The 22,004-nt window shown below is 53.5% G+C and overlaps 1 protein-coding gene across 2 annotated transcripts in view; it reads left to right on the plus strand.

Moving 5' to 3' along the window:
* Positions 1–1,863: 1,863 nt before the first annotated feature.
* Positions 1,864–22,004, plus strand: part of plod1a (procollagen-lysine, 2-oxoglutarate 5-dioxygenase 1a) — a 43,368-nt gene continuing 23,227 nt past the window's right edge. The window contains exons 1-10 of one of the 2 annotated variants that reach the window (XM_085967148.1): positions 1,864–2,179; positions 14,811–14,902; positions 15,750–15,886; positions 17,043–17,206; positions 17,648–17,760; positions 17,907–17,970; positions 18,778–18,875; positions 20,559–20,660; positions 21,324–21,455; positions 21,782–21,903. In XM_085967148.1, the coding sequence (XP_085823274.1) occupies positions 14,867–14,902; positions 15,750–15,886; positions 17,043–17,206; positions 17,648–17,760; positions 17,907–17,970; positions 18,778–18,875; positions 20,559–20,660; positions 21,324–21,455; positions 21,782–21,903 (968 nt within the window). In that variant the 5' untranslated portion in view covers positions 1,864–2,179; positions 14,811–14,866. The remainder of the gene's footprint in view (positions 2,180–14,810; positions 14,903–15,749; positions 15,887–17,042; positions 17,207–17,647; positions 17,761–17,906; positions 17,971–18,777; positions 18,876–20,558; positions 20,661–21,323; positions 21,456–21,781; positions 21,904–22,004) is intronic. The other variant, XM_085967149.1, reaches the window with a different exon arrangement.

The following is a 22,004-nucleotide window of genomic DNA, read 5'->3' on the forward strand; positions in this document are numbered from 1 at the left end:
GCAGTCTGTGTATAATGTGCAGTCTGTGTGTAGTTTGTGCAGTCTGTATGTAGTTTGTGCAGTCTGTGTGTAGTGTGTGCAGTCTGTGTGTATAATGTGTGCAGTCTGTATAGTGTATGCACTCTCTTTGTATAGTGGAAGTGCAGGCTGTGTATATATAGTGTGTGCAGTCTGTGTATAGTGTGTGCAGTGTCTGTGTTTAGTTTGTGCAGTCTGTGTATAGTGTGTGCAGTCTGTGTATAGTGTGTGCAGTCTGTGTATAGTGTGTGCAGTCTGTGTATAGTGTGTGCAGTGTCTGTGTTTAGTTTGTGCAGTCTGTGTATAGTGTGTGCAGTCTGTGTATAGTGTGTGCAGTCTGTGTATAGTGTGTGCAGTCTGTGTATAGTGTGTGCAGTCTCTGTGTTTAGTGTGTGCAGTCTGTGCATAGTGTGTGCAGTCTCTGTTTAGTGTGTGCAGTCTGTGTATAGTGTGTGCAGTCTGTGTATAGTGTGTGCAGTCTGTGTGTTTAGTTTGTGCAGTCTGTGTATAGTGTGTGCAGTCTGTGTATAGTGTGTGCGGTCTGTGTATAGTGTGTGCAGTCTGTGTATAGTGTGTGCGGTCTGTGTATAGTGTGTGCAGTCTGTGTATAGTGTGTGCAGTCTGTGTGTTTAGTTTGTGCAGTCTGTGTGTTTAGTTTGTGCACTCTCTGTGTATAGTGTGTGCAGTCTCTGTGTATAGTGTGTGCGGTCTGTGTATAGTGTGTGCAGTCTGTGTATAGTGTGTGCAGTCTGTGTGTTTAGTTTGTGCAGTCTGTGTGTTTAGTTTGTGCACTCTCTGTGTATTGTGTGTGCAGTCTGTGTATTGTGTGCAGTCTGTGTGTATAGTGTGTGCAGTCTGTGTGTTTAGTTTGTGCAGTCTGTGTGTTTAGTTTGTGCAGTCTGTGTATAGTGTGTGCACTCTCTGTGTATAGTGTGCAGTCTCTGTGTATTGTGTGCACTCTTTGTATTGTGTGCAGTCTGTGTGTTTAGTTTGTGCAGTCTGTGTGTTTAGTTTGTGCACTCTCTGTGTATAGTGTGTGCAGTCTCTGTGTATTGTGTGCAGTCTGTGTGTATAGTGTGTGCAGTCTGTGTGTATAGTGTGTGCACTCTCTGTGTATTGTGTGCAGTCTGTGTGTATTGTGTGCAGTCTCTGTGTATAGTGTGTGCACTCTCTGTGTATTGTGTGCACTCTCTGTGTATTGTGTGCAGTCTGTGTGTATTGTGTGCAGTCTGTGTGTATATTGTGTGCACTCTCTGTGTATAGTGTGTGCACTCTCTGTGTATTGTGTGCACTCTCTGTGTATTGTGTGCAGTCTGTGTGTATATTGTGTGCACTCTCTGTGTATAGTGTGTGCACTCTCTGTGTATTGTGTGCAGTCTGTGTGTATTGTGTGCAGTCTGTGTGTATAGTGTGTGCAGTCTGTGTATTGTGTGCAGTCTCTGTGTATTGTGTGCAGTCTCTGTGTATAGTGTGCACTCTCTGTGTATTGTGTGCACTCTCTGTGTATATTGTGTGCAGTCTGTGTGTATAGTGTGTGCAGTCTCTGTGTATTGTGTGTGCAGTCTCTGTGTATTGTGTGTGCAGTCTGTGTGTATTGTGTGCAGTCTCTGTGTATAGTGTGTGCAGTCTCTGTGTATTGTGTGCACTCTCTGTGTATTGTGTGCACTCTCTGTGTATATTGTGTGCAGTCTCTGTGTATTGTGTGCAGTCTGTGTGTATTGTGTGTGCAGTCTCTGTGTATAGTGTGTGCAGTCTCTGTGTATTGTGTGCACTCTCTGTGTATAGTGTGTGCACTCTCTGTGTATAGTGTGTGCACTCTCTGTGTATTGTGTGTGTACGTGGGCTAGGGGCTGTCGCGCGGTTACCCCAGGAAGAGGGGCCGGTCTGTTGAAAGTGACGTTCAGCCCTGTAAAACGCGATGATGTGAGGGGGAAGGGGAGGTGTTGCTGCATCTCTGGCCCCAGCTTCAGCTCTGACAAGGAAAGTGGAGCGGAAAGAAGAAGAAGGAGTGAGTGAGTGAGTGAGTGCAGAGACGGAGGCTGCGATGGATTGCACTCGGAGAGTTTGTTCGCTGTTCCTGACACTGCCGATCCTAACTCTGATTTTATTCACCCAATTATCCTGTCTAAAAGTGAAACTCGGCGACATCCGATCCCAAAAGGTAACTGCGGGGGGGGAGTCGGGGGGGACAAGGGAGAGACTCGGGGGCCCACATGGATCAGATACCATGGGGAGGGGGTAAAAATGAGCTGTGAAATGGAGGGAAAAGTGACCCGGCGTTCGTCAGTAAAATAAACTGAAGAATGGGCTTTGTAGCAAAGGGGAGAAAGAGGTGAGCTGGGAGGGGGGTCAGTGTGAGCTGGGGAGGGAGGGGAGGAGGGGGTCAGTGTGAGCTGGGGAGGGAGGGGGGGGGTCAGTGTGAGCTGGGAGGGGAGGGGGGGTCAGTGTGAGCTGGGAGGGAGGGGGGTCAGTGTGAGCTGGGAGGGAGGGGGTCAGTGTGAGCTGGGGAGGGAGGGGGGTCAGTGTGAGCTGGGAGGAGAGGGGGGTCAGTGTGAGCTGGGAGGGAGGGGGGTCAGTGTGAGCTGGGAGGGAGGGGGGTCAGTGTGAGCTGGGAGGAGGGAGGGAGGGGGGTCAGTGTGAGCTGGGAAGGAGGGAGGGGGGTCAGTGTGAGTTGGGAGGGAGGGAGGGGGGGTCAGTGTGAGCTGGGAGGGGGGAGGGGGGGGTCAGTGTGAGCTGGGATGGGGGGATGGGGGGGGGTCAGTGTGAGCTGGGAGGGAGGGAGGGAGGGGGGGTCAGTGTGAGCTGGGAGGGAGGGAGGGTCAGTGTGAGCTGGGAGGGAGGGGGGGCCAGTGTGAGCTGGGAGGGAGGGAGGGGGGGTCAGTGTGAGCTGGGGTACTGGGAGGGAGGGGGGGTTCAGTGTGAGCTGGGGGGGAGGGAGGGGGGGTCAGTGTGAGCTGGGGGGGAGGGAGGGGGGTCAGTGTGAGCTGGGAGGGAGGGGGGGTCAGTGTGAGCTGGGAGGGAGGGGGGGTCAGTGTGAGCTGGGAGGGAGGGGGGGTCAGTGTGAGCTGGGAGGGAGGGGGGGTCAGTGTGAGCTGGGAGGGAGGGGGGTCAGTGTGAGCTGGGAGGGAGGGGGGGTCAGTGTGAGCTGGGAGGGAGGGGGGGTCAGTGTGAGCTGGGAGGGAGGGGGTGTCAGTGTGGGTTAAATTCCTCCTCTATGCAGACGACCTGGTTCTGCTGTCACCAACTAAAGAGGGTCTACAGCAGAACCTGGACCTGCTGGAGTCGTACTGCCAGACTTGGGCCCTGACAATAAATCCCAAAAAAACCCAAAGTCCTTGTGTTCCAGCAAAGATCCAAACATCAGGGACCCAAAATAAATTTCACAGTAGGAACAACCAAAATTGAACAAACCACTAACTACACATACTTGGGCTTAAAAATCAGTTCTACGGGAAACTTCAAACTGGCTGTGAATGAACTGAAAGAGAAAGCAAGAAGGGCTTTCTATGCCATCAAAAAATCAATCCAAATAGAAATCCCAATTAGCATTTGGCTCAAAATTTTCAAATCAGTAATTGAACCAATTGCACTCTATGGCAGTGAGGTATGGGGACCGCTAACTCAACAAGAATTCGCAAAATGGGACAAACACCCAATTGAGATCCTACATGCAGAATTCTGTAAAAGTATCCTCCGGACTCAAAGGAAAACAGTAAACAATGCATGCAGGGCGGAACTAGGCCAATATCCATTAATAATCACTATCCAAAAAAGAGCCACCAAATTTTGGAATCACCTACAAATGAGCAACCCCCAATGCTATCACTACGACGCCCAGAAATGCCAAGAGCTGACCATAAAGAAGAATACCCTCAGTCAACTAGTCCTGGGACTCAGTGAAGTAACTACTAACAATACCCAGCCCCAGGACAGTGACAGGGTAACACAAAGAATTCGACCCAACACAATCGTCGCTAAGCAAAAGGAAAAATATCTGACATATTGGGCAGAAACAACAAAAACCCAAAGCAAACTCAATTGCTACTTGGCCCTAAACAGACAATACAACATAGTTGATTACCTGACCATGGTAAAGGATAACAAACTGAGAAGAACCTTGACAAGGTACAGACTTAGCGAACATAGCCTAGCGATCGAAAAAGGCAGACACAGGCAGACCAGGCTGCCAAGAGAAGACAGGATATGCTGTCACTGCAGTCAGGGAGTAGTGGAGACAGAGATGCACTTCCTCACAGCCTGTGGAAAATATCAGGACATCAGGGAGAATTTCTACCAAAAATTCTCACAAATATGCCCTGAATTCAGAAATCTGAATGACAACCAAAAACTCCCATTCCTACTGGGAGAGGAGAGAAGCTGTGTAACACTGGCGGCACACTATGTTACAGCTTGCCATGAACAGAGGGACAACCAGTAAACTAAGAAAAGAATATATATAAACAATGCGAATGTATATTTATACACTCAGGGATATACCTGTTTATACACTGTATGAATAGAACTGCGTTTATGTGCTCAACCATAAATGTATTTTGATGCTTTGGCAACATAAGATGTAACTTATCATGCCAATAAAGCGATTTGAATTGTGAATTGTGAGCTGGGAGGGGGGGTCAGTGTGAGCTGGGAGGGGGGGTCAGTGTGAGTTGGGAGGGAGGGAGGGGGGTCAGTGTGAGTTGGGAGGGAGGGAGGGGGGTCAGTGTGAGTTGGGAGGGAGGGGGGGTCAGTGTGAGTTGGGAGGGAGGGGGGGGTCAGTGTGAGCTGGGAGGGAGGGAGAGGGGGGTCAGTGTAAGCTGGGAGGGAGGGGGGGTCAGTGTGAGCTGGGAGGGAGGGAGAGGGGGGTCAGTGTGAGCTGGGAGGGAGGGAGAGGGGGGGTCAGTGTGAGCTGGGAGGGAGGGAGGGGGGTCAGTGTGAGCTGGGAGGGAGGGAGAGGGGGGGTCAGTGTGAGCTGGGAGGGAGGGAGAGGGGGGTCAGTGTGAGCTGGGAGGGAGGGGGGGTCAGTGTGAGCTGGGAGGGAGGGAGAGGGGGGTTCAGTGTGAGCTGGGAGGGAGGGAGAGGGGGGTTCAGTGTGAGCTGGGAGGGGGAGGGTCAGTGTGAGCTGGGAGGGAGGGAGAGGGGGGGTCAGTGTGAGCTGGGAGGGAGGGAGAGGGGGGGTCAGTGTGAGCTGGGAGGGAGGGAGAGGGGGGTTCAGTGTGAGCTGGGTGAGAGGGAGAGGGGGGGTCAGTGTGAGCTGGGTGGGAGGGAGAGGGGGGGTCAGTGTGAGGAAGGAGGGAGGGGGTCAGTGTGAGCTGGGAGGGAGGGAGAGGGGGGGTCAGTGTGAGCTGGGAGGGAGGGAGAGGGGGCTCAGTGTGAGCTGGGAGGGGTCAGTGTGAGCTGGGAGGGAGGATCAGTGAGCTGGGAGGGGGGGTTAGTGTGAGCTGGGAGGGGGTCAGGTTTTAGGTTTCAGCGCAGGAATGTCTCTAGCCTGAGCTGGAATCCTATTACATCCTCCGATTGATGGACGGTAGAGTTCGGAGTACAGAATCTGCCTTGGTAGAACCAGTTTGGAAGTACCCAGCTGCAGCAACAGTGTAAACTTTATACCTCGACTTTCAAACAAGCTTTCAAAACAAAACCCAGACATGAGCAACATTTCCTTCACTTGGGGAGAGGCCAGCCTGGGGAGTTGTAAAATTGTTTGGGTTTACAGATGTTCCTTTGGGAGGACAGATGTGCTGACGTGGAGCGGGTGTGGTGGGGGAGGGAGTTACCCAAAAGGCTGAGTGAGTGAGTGGCTGGAGCCGAGCCTGGAGCCGACAGCCATCGCACCAAGAGCCGGGCTCCGGCTGCAGTGAGCGCGGTGCGATTCCCGAGCAGTCATTTTGTGAAGGATCACAAATTCTCGGATTGCCTTCCAACTTCAATTCACTCACCGGGACTCGGATTCCTTAAGGTCCTGCAGCTGGTGGATGTCTCCCAGTCTGTGATGGGATTTGATATATTGGCCGAGCATTTATTAATTAACTCTGTTTCTGTATAAAATTACATTTTTCCTCTACCAGCTGATTAGCCCGAGGTTTGTGGTTCACCTCCACCCCCCCAAACATCCACTTCCCCCCTCGCCGAACCCCGAACTCCCACCCCCGCGCGCCCCCCGGCCACACCTCTCCCCAAATCCCACAAATCACTCTCCCCAAATCTGCCCCGCCAAACTCTCCCAGTGAGCCAGACTTGTTTAGATGGTTTCAGAAACAATTGGAATTAACAAATTGATCATTTTAAAAGAGGTGAGGGACGGATATGAAGCGTGTCGAGCTCAGAGAGATGTTGGGGCTGTGTAAATGGATTCCTGGTGTGCAAGCTCAGACTACACTGGGCTGGACTCTGAGGAGAGATGGGCCTGACTGAGAGAAAGCCTTCTGTCACTAGGGAAAGTCACCTGATGTGGGCCCTGACCTCTCCTCGTCTATGTGTGCGGGGGCCTTCACCGCTCTCACTATTTCTACACAAGTCAGCTTCAGAGGTGACTGAAACTGCCATAACTATAAATGTTAAGTCTAATGTACATAGAAAATGTAAATACAAAAGATGGCTGCTGTTTGTCAGACTTGGTCTGAACAAATACAAACTCCTTCCTCATCACAGGCCTACTCACCAATCTCCAGCACAGTGACAGACCCTGCTCACCAATCTCCAGCACGGTGACAGGCCCTGCTCACCAATCTCCAGCACGGTGACAGGCCCTGCTCACCAATCTCCAGCATGGTGACAGGCCCTGCTCACCAATCTCCAGCACAGTGACAGGCCCTGCTCACCAATCTCCAGCATGGTGACAGGCCTGCTCACCAATCTCCAGCACTGTGACAGGTCTGCTCACCAATCTCCAGCACAGTGACAGGCCCTGCTCACCAATCTCCAGCACAGTGACAGGTCTGCTCACCAATCTCCAGCACAGTGACAGGCCCTGCTCACCAATCTCCAGCACGGTGACAGGCCTGCTCACCAATCTTCAGCACAGTGACAGGTCTGCTCACCAATCTCCAGCACAGTGACAGGCCCTGCTCACCAATCTCCAGCACGGTGACAAGCCCTGCTCACCAATCTCCAGCATGGTGACAGACCCTGCTCACCAATCTCCAGCACAGTGACAGGTTCTGCTCACCAATCTCCAGCATGGTGACAGACCCTGCTCACCAATCTCCAGCACAGTGACAGGCCTGCTCACCAATCTCCAGCACAGTGACAGGCCCTGCTCACCAATCTCCAGCATGGTGACAGACCTGCTCACCAATCTCCAGCACAGTGACAGGCCTGCTCACCAATCTCCAGCACGGTGACAGGCCCTGCTCACCAATCTCCAGCTCGGTGACATGTCTGCTCACCAATGTCCAGCACAGTGACAGGCCCTGCTCACCAATCTCCAGCACGGTGACAGGCCCTGCTCACCAATCTCCAGCACAGTGACAGACCCTGCTCACCAATCTCCAGCATGATGACAGGCCCTGCTCACCAATCTCCAGCACGGTGACAGACCTGCTCACCAATCTCCAGCACAGTGACAGGCCTGCTCACCAATGTCCAGCATGGTGACAGACCCTGCTCACCAATCTCCAGCACAGTGACAGGTCCTGCTCACCAACTCCAGCATGGTGACAGACCCTGCTCACCAATCTCCAGCACAGTGACAGGACTGTTCACCAATCTCCAGCACAGTGACAGGCCCTGCTCACCAATCTCCAGCATGGTGACAGACCTGCTCACCAATCTCCAGCACAGTGACAGGCCTGCTCACCAATCTCCAGCACGGTGACAGGCCCTGCTCACCAATCTCCAGCATGGTGACAGACCCTGCTCACCAATCTCCAGCACAGTGACAGGTCCTGCTCACCAATCTCCAGCATGGTGACAGACCCTGCTCACCAATCTCCAGCACAGTGACAGGCCTGCTCACCAATCTCCAGCACGGTGACAGGCCTGCTCACCAATCTCCAACACGGTGACAGACCTGCTCACCAATCTCTAGCATGGTGACAGACCCTGCTCACCAATCTCCAGCACGGTGACAGACCTGCTCACCAATCTCTAGCATGGTGACAGACCCTGCTCACCAATCTCCAGCACGGTGACAGACCCTGCTCACCAATCTCCAGCACAGTGACAGGCCCTGCTCACCAATCTCCAGCACGGTGACAGGTCCTGCTCACCAATCTCCAGCACGGTGACAGGCCCTGCTCACCAATCTCCAGCACAGTGACAGGTCCTGCTCACCAATCGCCAGCATGGTGACAGGTCTGCTCATCAATCTCCAGCACAGTGACAGGCCTGCTCACCAATCTCCAGCACAGTGACAGGTCTGCTCACCAATCTCCAGCACAGTGACAGGCCCTGCTCACCAATCTCCAGCACGGTGACAAGCCCTGCTCACCAATCTCCAGCATGGTGACAGACCCTGCTCACCAATCTCCAGCACAGTGACAGGTTCTGCTCACCAATCTCCAGCATGGTGACAGACCCTGCTCACCAATCTCCAGCACAGTGACAGGCCTGCTCACCAATCTCCAGCACGGTGACAGGCCCTGCTCACCAATCTCCAGCACGGTGACAGACCGGCTCACCAATCTCCAGCACAGTGACAGGCCTGCTCACCAATCTCCAGCACGGTGACAGGCCCTGCTCACCAATCTCCAGCTCGGTGACACGTCTGCTCACCAATGTCCAGCACAGTGACAGACCCTGCTCACCAATCTCCAGCACGGTGTCAGACCCTGCTCACCAATCTCCAGCACGGTGACAGACCCTGCTCACCAATCTCCAGCACAGTGACAGGTCTGCTCACCAATCTGCAGTATGGTGACAGACCCTGCTCACCAATCTCCAGCACAGTGACAGGCCTGCTCACCAATCTCCAGCACAGTGACAGGCCCTGCTCAACAAACTCCAGCACGGTGACAGGCCTGCTCACCAATCTCCAGCACGGTGACAGACCCTGCTCACCAATCTCCAGCACGGTGACAGGCCTGCTCACCAATCTCCAGCACGGTGACAGACCCTGCTCACCAATCTCCAGCACGGTCACAGGCCCTGCTCACCAATGTCCAGCACAGTGACAGGGCTGCTCACCAGTCTCCAGCATGGTGACAGACCTGCTCACCAATCTCCAGCATGGTGCCAGGCCTGCTCACCAATCTCCAGCATAGTGACAGTTCCTGCTCACCAATCTCCAGCACAGTGACAGGCCTGCTCACCAATCTCCAGCATGGTGACAGACCCTGCTCACCAATCTCCAGCACAGTGACAATCTGCTCACCAATCTCCAGCACGGTGACAGACTTGCTCACCAATCTCCAGCACGGTGACAGACCTGCTCATCAATCTCCAGCACAGTGACAGACCCTGCTCACCAATCTCCAGCACAGTGACAGGCCCTGCTCACCAATCTCTAGCACAGTGACAGGCCCTGCTCACCAATCTCCAGCACGGTGACAGGTCTGCTCACCAATCTCCAGCACAGTGACAGACCCTGCTCACCAATCTGCAGCACAGTGACAGGCCCCGCTCACCAATCTCCAGCACAGTGACAGGCCCTGCTCACCAATCTGCAGCACGGTGACAGGTCTGCTCACCAATCTCCAGCACGGTGATAGGCCCTGCTCACCAATCTCCAGCACAGTGACAGGCCTGCTCACCAATCTCCAGCATGGTGACAGGCCCTGCTCACCAATCTCCAGCATGGTGACAGAACTGCTCACCAATCTCCAGCACAGTGACAGGCCTGCTCACCAATCTCCAGTAGAGTGACATGCCCTGCTCACCAATCTCCAGCACGGTGACAGACCTGCTCACCAATCTCCAGCACGGTGACAGACCTGCTCAGCAATCTCCAGCACAGTGACAGGCCTGCTCACCAATCTCCAGCACGGTGACAGGCCCTGCTCACCAATCTCCAGCATGGTGACAGACCCTGCTCACCAATCTCCAGCACAGTGACAGGTCCTGCTCACCAATCTCCAGCATGGTGACAGACCCTGCTCACCAATCTCCACCACAGTGACAGGCCTGCTCACCAATCTCCAGCACGGTGACAGACCTGCTCACCAATCTCCAGCACGGTGACAGGCCCTGCTCACCAATCTCCAGCACGGTGACAGACCCTGCTCACCAATCTCCAGCACAGTGACAGATCCTGCTCACCAATCTCCAGCACGGTGACAGACCTGCTCACCAATCTCCAGCACGGTGACAGGCCCTGCTCACCAATCTCCAGCACGGTGACAGACCTGCTTACCAATCTCCAGCACAGTGACAGGCCTGCTCACCAATCTCCAGCATGGTGACAGACCATGCTCACCAATCTCCAGCACAGTGACAGGTCCTGCTCACCAATCTCCAGCATGGTGACAGACGCTGCTCACCAATCTCCAGCACAGTCACAGGTCCTGCTCACCAATCTCCAGCATGGTGACAGACCCTGCTCACCAATCTCCAGCATGGTGACAGGCCTGCTCACCAATCTCCAACACGGTGACAGACCTGCTCACCAATCTCTAACATGGTGACAGACCCTGCTCACCAATCTCCAGCATGGTGACAGACCTGCTCACCAATGTCTAGCATGGTGACAGACCCTGCTCACCAATCTCCAGCACAGTGACAGACCCTGCTCACCAATCTCCAGCACGGTGTCAGACCCTGCTCACCAATGTCTAGCATGGTGACAGACCCTGCTCACCAATCTCCAGCACAGTGACAGACCCTGCTCACCAATCTCCAGCACAGTGACAGGTCTGCTAACCAATCTGCAGTACGGTGACAGACCCTGCTCACCAATCTCCAGCACAGTGACAGGCCTGCTCACCAATCTCCAGCACAGTGACAGGCCCTGCTCACCAATCTCCAGCACGGTGACAGGCCTGCTCACCAATCTCCAGCACGGTGACAGACCCTGCTCACCAATCTCCAGCACGGTGACAGGCCTGCTCACCAATCTCCAGCACGGTGACAGACCCTGCTCACCAATCTCCAGCACGGTCACAGGCCCTGCTCACCAATCTCCAGCACAGTGACAGGGCTGCTCACCAGTCTCCAGCACGGTGACAGACCTGCTCACCAATCTCCAGCATGGTGCCAGGCCTGCTCACCAATCTCCAGCACAGTGACAGTTCCTGCTCACCAATCTCCAGCACAGTGACAGGCCTGCTCACCAATCTCCAGCATGGTGACAGACCCTGCTCACCAATCTCCAGCACAGTGACAATCTGCTCACCAATCTCCAGCACGGTGACAGACTTGCTCACCAATCTCCAGCACGGTGACAGACCTGCTCATCAATCTCCAGCACAGTGACAGACCCTGCTCACCAATCTCCAGCACAGTGACAGGCCCTGCTCACCAATCTCTAGCACAGTGACAGGTCTGCTCACCAATCTCCAGCACGGTGATAGGCCCTGCTCACCAATCTCCAGCACAGTGACAGGCCTGCTCACCAATCTCCAGCATGGTGACAGGCCCTGCTCACCAATCTCCAGCATGGTGACAGGCCTGCTCACCAATCTCCAGCAGAGTGACAGGCCCTGCTCACCAATCTCCAGCACGGTGACAGACCTGCTCACCAATCTCCAGCACGGTGACAGACCTGCTCACCAATCTCCAGCACAGTGACAGGCCTGCTCACCAATCTCCAGCACGGTGACAGGCCCTGCTCACCAATCTCCAGCATGGTGACAGACCCTGCTCACCAATCTCCAGCACAGTGACAGGTCCTGCTCACCAATCTCCAGCATGGTGACAGACCCTGCTCACCAATCTCCACCACAGTGACAGGCCTGCTCACCAATCTCCAGCACGGTGACAGACCTGCTCACCAATCTCCAGCACGGTGACAGGCCCTGCTCACCAATCTCCAGCACGGTGACAGACCCTGCTCACCAATCTCCAGCACAGTGACAGACCCTGCTCACCAATCTCCAGCACGGTGACAGACCTGCTCACCAATCTCCAGCACGGTGACAGGCCCTGCTCACCAATCTCCAGCACGGTGACAGACCCTGCTCACCAATCTCCAGCACGGTGACAGGCCCTGCTCACCAATCTCCAGCACAGTGACAGGCCTGCTCACCAATCTCCAGCACGGAGACAGGCCCTGCTCACCAATCTCCAGCACAGTGACAGGTCCTGCTCACCAATCTCCAGCACGGTGACAGACCTGCTCACCAATCTCCAGCACAGTGACAGGTCCTGCTCACCAATCTCCAGCACAGTGACAGGTCTGCTCACCAATCTCCAGCACGGTGACAGGTCTGCTCACCAATCTCCAGCACGGTGACAGGTCTGCTCACCAATCTCCAGCACGGTGACAGACCCTGCTCACCAATCTCCAGCACGGTGACAGACCCTGCTCACCAATCTCCAGCACGGTGACAGGCCCTGCTCACCAATCTCCAGCACGGTGACAGACCCTGCTCACCAATCTCCAGCATGGTGACAGGCCCTGCTCACCAATCTCCAGCACAGTGACAGGCCTGCTCACCAATCTCCAGCACAGTGACAGGCCTGCTCACCAATCTCCAGCACAGTGACAGGCCTGCTCACCAATCTCCAGCACGGTGACAGGTCTGCTCACTAGGTACCATTCACCCCTGCAACCTCACCGAATTCAGCGTCCCTCCCTATAATGCTTGTCAGCAGTAGCTCAGTGTGTAGCACTCTGTCGCCTCTCAGTAGGACGGTTGTGGGTTCAAATCCCATTCCAGCAACTTGAGCACATAATCCAGGCTGACAGTTCCAGTGCAGTGTTGAGGGAGTGCTGCACTGTCAGAGGTGCCGCCTTTCATGAGACGCTAAACCGAGGCTCCGCCTGCCCTCTGAGGTGGATGTAAAAGATCCCAAGACACTATTTGAAAAAGAGCAGGGGAGTTCTCCCTGGCGTACTGGCCAATATTAATCCATCAACCAACATCACTAAAACAGATTATCTGGTCATTATCACATTGCTGTTTGTGGGAGCTTGCTGTGCGCAAATTGGCTGCCGCGATTCTCGACATTACAACAGTGACTACACTTCATAAAATACTTCATTGACTGTGAAGCGCCTTGGGACGTCCTGAGGTCATGAAAGATGCAATATAAATGCAAGTCTTTCTTAAATTCCACTGTGGGGTACTGTGTGGAGGGGGTGGGCTGTCTGGGGTACAGTGCAGAGGGTGTGGGCTGTGACTGGGGTACAGTGCGGAGGGTGTGGGCTGTCTGGGGTACACTGCAGAGGGTGTGGGCTGTCTGGGGTACAGTGCGGAGGGTGTGGGCTGTCTGGGGTACAGTGCGGAGGGTGTGGGCTGTGATTGGGGTACAGTGCGGAGGGTGTGGGCTGTCTGGGGTACTGTGTGGAGGGTGTGGGCTGTCTGGGGTACAGTGCAGAGGGTGTGGGCTGTCTGGGGTACAGTGCAGAGGGTGTGGGCTGTCTGGGGTACAGTGCGGAGGGTGTGGGCTGTCTGGGGTACAGTGCGGAGGGTGTGGGCTGTCTGGGGTACAGTGCGGAGGGTGTGGGCTGTCTGGGGTACAGTGCAGAGGGTGTGGGCTGTGACTGGGGTACAGTGCGGAGGGTGTGGGCTGTCGGGTACAGTGCGGAGGGTGTGGGCTGTGACTGGGGTACAGTGCGGAGGGTGTGGGCTGTCTGGGGTACACTGCGGAGGGTGTGGGCTGTCTGGGGTACAGTGCGGAGGGTGTGGGCTGTGACGGGGTACAGTGCGGAGGGTGTGGGCTGTGACTGGGGTACAGTGCGGAGGGTGTGGGCTGTCTGGGGTACAGTGCGGAGGGTGTGGGCTGTCTGGGGTACAGTGCGGAGGGTGTGGGCTGTCTGGGGTACAGTGCGGAGAGTGTGGGCTGTCTGGGGTACAGTGCGGAGGGTGTGGGCTGTCTGGGGTACAGTGCGGAGGGTGTGGGCTGTCTGGGGTACAGTGCGGAGGGTGTGGGCTGTCTGGGGTACAGTGCGGAGGGTGTGGGCTGTGAGTCGGTGTCTGGGGTACAGTGCGGAGGGAGTGGGCTGTCTGGGGTACAGTGCGGAGGGAGTGGGCTGTGAGTCGGTGTCTGGGGTACAGTGCGGAGAGTGTGGGCTGTCTGGGGTACAGTGCGGAGAGTGTGGGCTGTCTGGGGTACAGTGCGGAGGGAGTGGGCTGTCTGGGGTACAGTGCGGAGGGAGTGTGCTGTCTGGGGTACAGTGCTGAGGGTGTGGGCTGTGAGTCGGTGTCTGGGGTACAGTACGGAGAGTGTGGTCTGTGAGTCGGTGTCTGGGGTACAGTGCGGAGAGTGTGGGCTGTCTGGGGTACAGTGCGGAGAGTGTGGGCTGTGAGTCGGTGTCTGGGGTACAGTGCGGAGAGTGTGGGCTGTCTGGGGTACAGTGCGGAGGGAGTGGGCTCTGAGTCGGTGTCTGGGGTACTGTGCGGAGGGTGTGGGCTGTCTAGGGTACAGTGCGGAGAGTGTGGGCTCTGAGTCGGTGTCTGGGGTACAGTGCGGAGGGTGTGGGCTGTCTGGGGTACAGTGCGGAGGGAGTGGGCTCTGAGTCGGTGTCTGGGGTACAGTGCGGAGAGTGTGGGCAGTCTGGGGTACAGTGCGGAGAGTGTGGGCTGTCTGGGGTACAGTGCGGAGGGAGTGGGCTGTCTGGGGTACAGTGCAGAGGGAGTGGGCTGTCTGGGGCACAGTGCGGAGGGTGTGGGCTGTGAGTCAGTGTCTGGGGTACAGTGCAGAGAGTGTGGGCTGTGTGTGTCTCTGGTACAAACTCTCCTTTTTATTGTTTGCTGCAGAAAATCTCTTGGTTTTCACTGTTGCCACGAAAGAGACGGATGGATTCAAGCGTTTCATGAGATCTGCAAACTTCTTCAATTACACGGTTAAGGTGAAACGATTTGTAACCGATTACTCATCAACTAACACTAACAACCAATGAGACTAGATCAGCAACTGGTGTCAGTGGTCAGCCGGGCTTGGCTCACTAATGCACGATGGTTCTCTGTCAGACTAACACCCGCTCGGCTAACTGAGGCTGTTATTCTTTCAGCAGTGTTACTTGTATAATGTTTCTGATCTGAAAGTTAATGTTCTGATGGTGTCCAAACTATAGACTGTCGCCAAGCCAGCCGCTCGCTCGGTGTTTATGGTTCTGATTGGCTATGTTTGAATGTTCTGGGATTGGAGGATGGGAAAGGGCTGTTCTCAGTGCTTTCACATCATTGGTGGATGAATCCTGACTCTGAACACTGGGATCTGTTAGTTTCCGCGAGTCGAGGTGTGTGCAAATTGCTGGAAGGAAGGATTTAGTTTTATAAGGACAATGAGGAAATCTCGGCCAGTGGTCAGGCTATCGACAAATCACGGGCACACTGTGGGGAATTGCCAGTTGATTTATCATCTTATGTGTTGGGCGCGGGTCCATTGGAACCGAGTACAATACTCCGAAAATCAGCCCTTGCATCCTCCCTCCTCCTGACCGAAGGTCATGAATACAAAAGCTCAGACACCCCTCCACTCAAGGGACAATATATAACAGGTCCACACAAAGGCTGTGCCGGAATGCTTCACTAACCTCTGCTCAGCAACCAATCCCTGCTCAGTCACAACATTTTGTTCCTAATAAGCAGGATAGTTCATTCCTGGCCCCTCATTCGGGAGCAGTTTAGCCGTTGCCTTGTTCCTGCTCTGGGTGTTTATTTAGCTGTTGAAGTTGTTCCTCTTTGCATTTCTAGGTGTTGGGTCTGGGCGAGGAGTGGACAGGTGGAGATGTGTCTCAAACTTCAGGAGGAGGGCAGAAAGTTCGGATTCTCAAGGAAGCCCTGAAACCGTACGCCACCGCAAAGGAGCTGGTCATTCTGTTTGTGGACAGGTAGAGTCTGATCGTGTGGTGTTCTCCCAGCACAGGGTGGGGTTTCTCCCAGCACAGGGTGGGGTCTCTCCCAGCACAGGGTGGGGGGGTCTCTCCCAGCACAGGATGAGGAGGTCTCTCCCAGCACAGGGTGGGCCCCGTCTGCTCTCTCAGGTGGGTGTAAAAGATCCCACGGCACTATTTTGAAGAAGAGCAGGGGCATTCTCCCTGGTATCCTGGCCAATAATTATCCCTCAATCACCATCACTAAAACAGATTGGCCTAGAAATTCAGTGCCCTTAGCGCCGATTTTGCGGCGCTAGAGGGCCTAGCGCTGCAATTGGCGCCGGTTCCTAAATTGCCTGGGGCCCTTCCGCGGCGGTAGACCGGTAGCGCTGCGCCGGCACCGATGACGTCATCGGTGTGCGCAGCGTCCCGGTTGCCGTGGTAACCCGGCCCCAAGCTGAAATTCAGTTGCGCCCGCCTCGCCCGTGGCAGGCGCAACTAAGACTCTGGCAACAGAGTCTTCCCCCAGTGTGCGCCGGCGCATAAAGGTGGAGCGGCGGCCGGCCGCGTTCCCGGCGGCCGCCTGCCCGCACCTCCCTTCCCGGACTCCTGCATTCCCCCCCCGCGGCCCTGATCAGTGTCTCATGCGAGCCCGGCACTTCCCCGAGGTGCCGGGCTCAGATGTCGGGTCAATCCGCCGGACAGTTGTCGGCTGCAGGCAGCTCCTCCTTAACAGGAGGAGGAGGCCTGCAGTTCCCCCGCCTGCCGCACCGCATCGGGTGCCGCAGCGGGGGATTAGCGCCGGGAAATCCAAGTTCACGCCCGTTTTGAGGCGCTAAAGGAGGGTTTTAGCGCCCGCCGCCGTCTGGGCCCGGCGCACCCGAATTTTCGTCGGGCGCTGCCGCATTACCGCTGGCGCAAACTTTCTGGCGCTACAGCCCTGGCAAGACCAGAACCCAATTTCTAGGCCATTATCTGGTCATTATTGCAGTGCTGTTTGCGGGATCTTGCTGTGTGCAAATTGGCTGCCGCGTTTCCTACATTACAACAGTGACTGCACTTCAACAGTACTTCATTGATTGTAAAGCACTTTGGAACATCCTGAGGTTGTGAAAGGTGCTATCGAAATGCAAGTCTTTCTTTCATGACTGATTTTGTGATGTTTTTGCAGCTATGATGTGATATTTGCATCAGGGCCTGAAGAATTATTGAAGAAGTTTCATCAGACAAAACACAAAGTGGTCTTCGCTGCCGAGGTCTTTATTTGGCCCAATCGCCACCTTGAGGTCAAGTACCCCCATGTACGGGATGGCAAACGATTCCTCAATTCCGGAGGTTGGTTTCAGTGTTTGTTGTACAGAGTTCAGCCTCTGGGTGTAATAGGCACAGTGTACGTGTGTGTGTGTGTGTGTGTGTGTGTGTGTGTGTATAAAGCAGCTTGTGTGTGGATGTCTGTGTCTATGTGTGGTGTCTTGTGTTTCCATAAAACAACTTGTTTGTATGGAAATGTGTGTGCACATGTGTGTCTATGTGTAAATGAGCATATGTGCATTTGTGTGTATCTATGTGCAGGTGTCTGTATTCATGTGTATCCGTCTTCACGTGTGTGTTTGTGTCTGTGGGCAAGCGTGTGTGTCAGTGTCTGTGCGCACATGTAAAGCATCTGTGCTGTGCTGCTTTGTTCCAATCTCTCTGTAATATTCACAGGAGGCAGGGTCAGGATTACAGTGCGAGGGTGTGATACAACATCATAAACTACTTTTCTGGGAATTTCAGGATTTATTGGCTTTGCTCCGGATCTTTACCAACTCGTGGTACCCTGGGATCTACAGGACAAAGATGATGATCAACTCTTCTATACAAAAACATACCTGGATCCGGAGAAGAGGGTAAGGAACTGAAGGGAATGTTGAAAGAATATAGAATTCAATGGATATCTAGTGGAAAATTGTACGGTTACAGTCAGTAACTCTCTGTTCATTCACACAGTAAGATCTTTCTGTTCTTATTTACCTTCTTTCCACTTTTTCTCCAGGCGAGTTTGAACATTACCCTGGACCACAGGAGTCGGATGTTTCAGAATTTGAATGGAGCACTGGGTAGGTGAGGGTTGGGATCCAGTCCCAGCTCACTATGTTCACAAGGTTTGTTGAACCACGGTCAGGAATCGCACAATAAGGCATCCATTCACTGAGCCCAAACAAACAAACAGTGTGTCCCAGCTCTGGAAAAATAGTCCGTGGGTTCGTACAACTATCATCTCACCTAATATTTGAGGCCGATTCCGTAGGGCAGTGACCCTCTGATCAGTAAATGTCACGAGGAGTGTGTTCAGGGAGTGACCTCTCGCTGGTAAATAGCATTGTGGCTGCTTGAGATGGTGGAGTGAAGGTTCGCCGTGCTGGTGTAGTTAACTACTCCGGGCAGAGCTGTCGCAGTGCCGGTTACCGTCTGACGGTCAGGTTCCAGTAGACAATGGAATTTGGTAACTGCCCCGAGTGCTGGCTGCCGGTGAAGGCTGGGATCGCAGCAGTCACTGAGCATTGGACATTCCTTGTTCTCTCCCATCAGTGTGCAGAGAGGTAACAACAGAAAACGCTGGAGACATTTAGCGGGAGAGAGTGGAGAGGTTAATGCTTGAGCTTCTCTCTCCACAGACACCAATCTGCTGAGTGTTTTCAGAACATTGTGTTTTCTTTTAGATTTTTCTCATCTGCACTTTTGTGCCTTTTGTTTTAATCTCCGAGATGGTGACTTTAATAATGTAACTTCAAGATAAGTAAAAAGAATTTATTGCTTAAGAGTGAAAGTTCCTACTGCAGCAAGTGTTAATCTTGGGATCTAGCTGTGCACAAACAGTCTCTCAACCGCTGGTCTCTCTCTCTCTCTCTCTCTCTGATTGGCAGACGAAGTGGTTCTGAAATTCGAGGATGGACAAGTGAGAGCACGAAATGTGGCATATGATTCGCTACCCGTCATCATCCATGGCAACGGCCCCACAAAGGTAGGCGTGTAACTGCGGTCACGATCACAAGTTCATTACGGATCAGGAAGGCCATTCGGCCCATCTACTGAGATTCCAACATCCCCCATTGTGGCATCCAATTGCTTCTTAAATGGTTCACTCCATTTCTGTTGATGATTTATACCCCATGATTCACACCATTTAAGATGGGGACAGGGCCACTAAAGGCTGAATGCGATAAAATCACAGGAGATGATACTGAAATGAGAAGGATCGTTTGCCTCAGTTTTCTACCAGAGATGAAATGACAAAAGTCAAGAAGGATATTACAACAGTTAGGATAGAAAGACAGGCAAAACCAAACAGACTTCAGGAGGACAAGGACCCAAGTCCAGATGGATTGCACCGGTGAAGGCTGAAACTCAAAGAAGCTAAGGAGGAGAAAATAGCGGCACCAGTGTCCATATATAAACATTCAACAGAAATGGAATAGTGCTAGAGGACTGATGAACAGCAAATAATATTTCTACCTTCAAAAAAGGAGATGGAATTAATCCAGGGAACTATAGACCAGTTAGCTTAATGTCAGTGGTAGGAAAGATACTGGAATCTTTTCCAAAAGATGAAATAACAAAATATCTAGGCCTAGATTTTCAGTATAGACAGTTTTGGGGCGCTACCCTTAGCGCCCGCCCGAAGTTAGCGCCCGCCCCAAAGTAGCGCCCCGTTGCCGGAAATTCAGTGGCTTCGCCCTAAGAGGTTGGTGGAGCGCTAAAAGAGGCGTTCCACTACAGTCTTTAGGCGCTAAGCCGGTGGTGCAGAGCGCAACACCCGAGCTCGGGCGCAGCGCACGGCAGACACTCTGGTGCCAGTGAGCTCTTAAAGGGGAAGGGTGCATGTGTTTTTTTCAAAGGCAGAGTCTGGGGGCGAAAAGACGAGGAGGAGGAGGAGGAGGAGGAGGAGGAGGAGGAGGAGGCGGCACAATGGGGCGATCCAACTGAAGTTTGGATTCGGGGCGGCCAAAGGGCGTTGCACGAGGATGTGACGTCATTTTCTGCGCGCGCATCCGGGCGGCCGCTAAACTTTGCGCCGGCGCTAACGGGCAACTTAATTTGGGGCGGGGCGCAAACTGCGCTGCGCCCGGCCGCTACACGCATAGCGCCCGAAAATCACTTCTCTTAAGGCGCTAACTGCTGGCGCAAGCAACTGAAAATCTAGCCCCTAGACTTGGAGAATACAATAAATAATAGTTGCCATAGATTTCTAAATGGAAGGTCATGTTTAACCAACCTTATTGGAGTCTTTGAAGGAGTAATAGCGTAGACGAGAGCAATGCAGTGGATGTGGTACACATGGACATTCAGAAGGCCACGTAAGGTGCCACATAAGAGACTCATGACAGGTCAGGGTGTGTGGAGACAGGGGCCTGGTAACAGAATGGATTAAAGGATGGCTACAAACCAGAAAACACAGGCTAGGTAGGAGTTAAAGGAAGTTTCTCAGACTGGCAGAGAGTGGGAAGTAGTGTCCCACAGGGTTCTGTGCTGGGACCACAGTTGTTCATCATATGCATAAATAATTTGGACTTGAGAGTTAGAGGTATAGTGTCAAGATTTGCAGATGATACCAAATTGGGTAGGGGGGGATATAACTCATCATTAGGAGGACGCTCTGTCTGTTTCTCTCAGACTATTTTAACTGTTTGAATTCTTTACTTTTAAGATACAGCTGAACTATTTGGGGAACTACATTCCGAAGGTTTGGACCTTTGAAACCGGCTGCACAGTGTGTGAAAAAGACACAATAAGTTTGGCAGAAAAGAAGGTGAGAGACTCGGGCCCCTTCTTTTTGTTTGTTGCACAGGTGCAGCTGAGTGAGCTGAGGCAGGGAGTGTTTCCTCCTCCCTACAGTGACTACCAGCCACTGCTGGGCCTGGGCCTGATAGTATCGACACTCCTAGGCCCAGTGTGACCTTAGCCTGATGGTATCGACACTCCTAGGCCTGGTAGCCTGGGCCTGATGGTATCGACACTCCTAGGCTCAGTGTGACCTGGGCCTGATAGTATCGACACTCCTAGGCCCAGTGTGACCTTAGCCTGATGGTATTGACACTCCTAGGCCTGGTAGCCTGGGCCTGATGGTATCGACACTCCTAGGCTCAGTGTGACCTGGGCCTGATAGTACCGACACTCCTAGGCCCAGTGTGACCTGGGCCTGATAGTATCGACACTCCAGGGCCTGGTGGCCTAGGCCCAATGGTACCGACACTTCTAGGCCCAGTGTGACCTGGGTCTGATAGCACCGACACTCCTGGGCCTGGTGGCCTGGGGCAGATAAATTGCTGAGATCTCTCCACATACCTCAGTTCTGAGATATATCTGGCAATGAATTGCACTATCTCAGGATCTGCAATCTAATTTGTTGATAATTGTGCTAGCTAGTGGGTCGTTTTATTATTTATTTATTTGTTGTGTTTCTCATGTTTAGGACAGCGAGTTTCCCACCGTCCTCATTGGGATCTTCATCGAGCAGCTAACACCCTTTGTAGAGGATTTCTTTGAGCGTTTAGTGAATTTGAATTTCCCAAAGGAGCAACTCCGAATCTTCATCCACAACACGGTGAGTGCGGGGGATGGGTGGAGGAGAGCCGGCCCTGCTGACTCATATTCTGATTATTTACTCTGCTGTTGGGTCCGTACCTTGCTGCAGAATGTGGAGAAAATTCTAAATACCTCCTTTGTTTGCGCGATTAGTTCAGCAACATTTTGTAATGGTTCCCAATAAGTTTGATTGAGATTCTGATCGATACTGTCTCAGACAGTGGAGGTGTTGAAGGAGGTTCAGCATGGGGGCTGGAGTGGGACTGTCTGATTTGGATTTGATGCATTATACTGAGGCATTCCCTCTCTCTCTCTCTCTCTCTCTCTCTCTCTCTGTGTTAACAGCAAACCCACCATGAGCAGCATGTGCGACAGTTCATAGAGCAACACGGGGACAAGTACCACAATGTGAGAGTGGTTGGACCAGAGGAGGAGATTGTCAATGCAGACGCTCGCAACATGGGGCTGTGAGTAACAAACAGGGTGGGAAATAGACCGGAGTCTCCTGTCATCCAGTGACAACGACACCGTGTCCGCTATGGCTCAGTGGGTACCACTCTTGCCTCTG

This window comes from Somniosus microcephalus, chromosome 25 (assembly GCF_052327205.1).
Source record: "Somniosus microcephalus isolate GS21.2 chromosome 25, FLI_Smic_1.0, whole genome shotgun sequence".
In the NCBI taxonomy this organism is placed as follows: domain Eukaryota; kingdom Metazoa; phylum Chordata; class Chondrichthyes; order Squaliformes; family Somniosidae; genus Somniosus; species Somniosus microcephalus.